Source organism: Thermobia domestica, chromosome 5 (genome assembly GCF_964235325.1).
Source record: "Thermobia domestica chromosome 5, izTheDome1.hap1.1, whole genome shotgun sequence".
In the NCBI taxonomy this organism is placed as follows: Eukaryota; Metazoa; Arthropoda; class Insecta; order Zygentoma; family Lepismatidae; genus Thermobia; species Thermobia domestica.
The window spans coordinates 114,142,181-114,145,949 of record NC_137458.1 but is presented as its reverse complement, the minus strand read 5'-3'; the positions used below and the strand labels follow the sequence as shown (position 1 = coordinate 114,145,949).

Here is a 3,769-nt window from a genome sequence, read left to right as displayed (position 1 = left end):
ACCGCACGTTGGAGTTGTCGGTGATGGTGTAGTGCCCTTTCGTTCTTTGTGCGTACGTCATCTCGGTAAAATTGTCGAGAACGTCTGACCATGGGAGGGTACTGAGGTAGTAATCGAGGACGCCATGGATGTACTTTCCCGGTAGGTATATTCTCGGCAGATGCTGTATGAATAGAAGACGTGATAGCATCCAGCGCCGAGTATAGTTCATCCTCAGTATTTGGTGGCTCGAGATGTTCAAGCTTAGAAGTGAGATGAAGTCTGTAGTTATCCCAATTAGCTTTGTCAAATCTAGGGACCTCCATAGGTGGAATGTTTGCAGAACAGTGATGGTGAAAAGAACGTTTGATAGTTAACTTGACTGGAAGGTCGTCACTGCCATGAGAGTCTAAGACATCGATATGGCATTTGCCTGACAGGGTTGTGGAGGTGATAACATCGGGGGTGGTATCTGAAAGGAGGCGGGTTGATTTTGGAAGTTTTTGCAGGACGCAAGATATGCGTGTCGTGATGAAGTCGTGGAACTGAGCCTTCTGGCAAGTGGGTCTGCTATGAATATTGATATCGGCCATTACGATGAAATGGCGAAAGTTGTTAGCGATATACTGAAGAAAGGAGTAAGGAATTTCATGACTAGGGTGAACGTAGATAGTCGCTAAGGTGATGTATAAAGCCTTGAAATAGACGGTTGTGATAAGATATTCTGGTAGGTTGTGAATAGGGGCGTGGAAAGTTCGATAAGGTAACAGAGGCAAACCCAATGACTGCGCCACCATTGGCACATAGGACTGGTGTTTGATTGTCAGCTCGAAGGATCTGATATCGTGGGAACCTACAAGGCAGGCGTGGGGTGAGATGCGTTTCGTTGAGTAAGAAAGCTGATGCGTGTTCCTCCACAAGAAGTTGCTCGAAGAGGGGTTTGTGTTGAATGGGGGAACTGATATTAAGAAAGATGATAACGATATTCATAATGAAACTGAGAACCTTAAACGGATGTTTCCAGACGGGTGGTATGAAAGTGAACTCGTTGGTCTGTGTAGGTGGCATTGAATGTAACATGGAAGATACAGCGAGCAGCATACTGTACTTGTTGCAGTACATGCGGCTGTAAAAAAGGATGCACGTTTTGCAGCGTTAAGGTGATGAACTGTAGGAGCTGAGATACTGTAACAGGCTGGTTATCAGGTGATATATCGGAGAACGGAGTAGAATCGGTCTGCTGTTCACTCTCTAAGCACGAAGTGGAGCCACTAAGTGGGGTTTATCTGGTGAAGGTGCCGGTCGAGCTTGACACTTAAAGCTGTAAGTTGGGTGTTGTTCGGGGCAAGCGGAGCACTGCGGTGGACATGTGCGGGTGGAATGCAACCCAGCACAGTAGCCACATTTCAGGTTATTCCTGCAGTTGGCGCTGGTGTGCGTATTATATTCATGACAGCGTTCACAACGGATTGATACTGGTTGTGCAGTACGGGAGGGCTCGACACGATGCCGTTTACTATATATATAGGCTCCGTTGTCAAGTAGCTGGTTAATGGTGTCTTCTAATGAAGATAACACGCGGACCATATAAGTGGGACCGCGGTCGTTGCGAATGCGAATGCATTTGGAGACTTTATGCCCTTCCTCCGTAAGCTCTTGAAGAATTTCATTGTCCGTTAGATCAGGATGTACACCTCGTATTACAACAGAGAAAGTAGGTGTGCGAGGTGGCGGAGGCTGCTGTTTGATTCTCCGGTCAGGCAGTTTGGAGAGCTGGGCATTTTTGCCAAAAATCTCAACGAATCTGAACTTGTTACGAATTGTCGTAGCCAATTGTGGATCAGAGGATTTGACCATCATTCCATTTTTTGTTGCGACAATTTGGGAGATCTGAGCTCGCCGATAATACTTGGTTTTTCATTCTGATATTTGGTATCAAAGTTTGTGATTAAGATTGGGTAAGTTTGCGGTTTTGGGGTGGTAGATAGTGACGGATATTCCTGGTCGTCGACTCTAATCTGGTCACTATCAGAATCTGAAATGCTATGTAGGCGATGACGTTTCGGAGAAGGTGTTTGCCTATGACTGGAGATCGTGATCGTTCGGGACTATTGTCGGTACGATGCGAGTCGTGGTGCCTACGTCTTGTATTTGAATCTACAGAGGATATGGTAGGACCGGTTATGACCGTAGGAAGTCCGACATGTTATCCCCCAGTCGCCATATTGGGTCAACCAGTGATGGGCCCTAGGCCCACTGGTCGATATGAGTAACAATGAGATGTGAAATGAAAAAATAAAATGAGTGTGATGAAGTTCAAAAGACAAGAACCCTTCGAAAGCGATAATTTTCGTCAATCCTGTAAGTGTAGTATGTGTGTTATGCTCACAGGTACGTATTTCAATACCTGGTTCTCGCTGACACACTACCAAACACAAGACAGGCTAGATTTCTTGGTTTCATAACTATGATATAAAGATGCTTTTTTAAGAGGGTAGTGGTTGTAGCTAACATTTTATTTCTGTATTCGGAAGTAAGAGGGCTGTTACATTATACTCAAGTATAATGTATCATACTCCATAAAATTTTGGAACTTCCTCTATATATACTTCAGTTTATCCTTAGCTTCGAAAATACAATTGAGAATTATTATATTTAAGGTTTAGTTTTAATTGTAATATTCGGTCAAAATAATACCACTCATAAGTAGTGTCTATAAAATAGCATATAACATGATATTTTAGTAATATTCCATATTTTGTCATTATTATCATGTTATGTGGGTTCAAAAGTGTATATTCTGTAAGTTCTCATAGGTTTTGTATTATTTTCAAGGAAATTTTAACGTAGGGAATCTTCGCAAGGAAACACAAAATTTTAATTCTGTAATTTCTTCAAAATTTATCATTGAAAAATTCAGCCATGATGTCTTTTGGCACACCCCTTTGTTTAGGTAGTAATTATTTTTTCATTGGAGCAGAGAAATCTCAGCTTCGTTTAAGGCTCATTCCAGATATCATCATTGGTTCGGTTTCTTTTGATGTGTCGAGATTTAAGGTGTTATCCTTTTGTTGCGTCATAAGAGAGCCAATTAGAGCTTTTCTCCTTGTCATTCTTTGTCTTTCTACAAAAGCTGTATTGGAGATAGGACAGGCATTTCAGTCCCTCGTCCATAAATTGTGGAAAATTTGGAAATCATCACCGACGTTCATTTAAGTTAGTGGAAATTGTGTGATTAGTGACTGACTAAATTGGATAAAAGGTTGAAAATTTGATTTTGGAAAAGCTCAATGGACAGTTAGCGGAGTACCCAAGCAAAACTCGTGAGGAAGCCGAGTGGTGGCAGCCATAGTGCAGCAGAATAAAGGAGCAGTAACTGTAAGGTGAACTTTCGTTTTATTATTTTTTGAAGCACCATGTCGATTTTTGGATAAAAAAATCGGTGCAAATTCTTGCAAGTAAGTAATTAGAATTATGAGGATTTAGTGCAATTGTATGGATTCAACGAAAATTATCAGTTGGTCCTATAAACTAAAAAATTTTTGGTTCGGAAAACAATGATGGCTTGTTGTTGTGAATTATACGTGTGCAAGATAATCATTCTATTCTATTCATCTCCCTCGCGGGAGATTTTATAATTAAAAAGTCACAGCACTAAGGCCAACTTGACTGCTTCACTAGAATTGTTTTAAATCTTTTTGTTGTTTATATAATTGTAGACGGTGGCCCGTTCCAAAATGGATGAATTGGCCTGTTTCAAATAATTCTGTTTCCACACTAGTTTTTTGAA

General features: G+C 41.2%; 1 protein-coding gene across 1 annotated transcript; it reads right to left on the bottom strand.

Annotated features, from left to right (window-relative positions):
- Positions 1–1,230: 1,230 nt before the first annotated feature.
- Positions 1,231–1,836, bottom strand: LOC145685216 (uncharacterized). Its single transcript, XM_081757576.1, has one exon. The coding sequence runs from the start codon at positions 1,834–1,836 to the stop codon at positions 1,231–1,233; it is 606 nt and encodes a 201-aa protein (XP_081613702.1).
- Between the last annotated feature and the right edge of the window lie 1,933 nt (positions 1,837–3,769).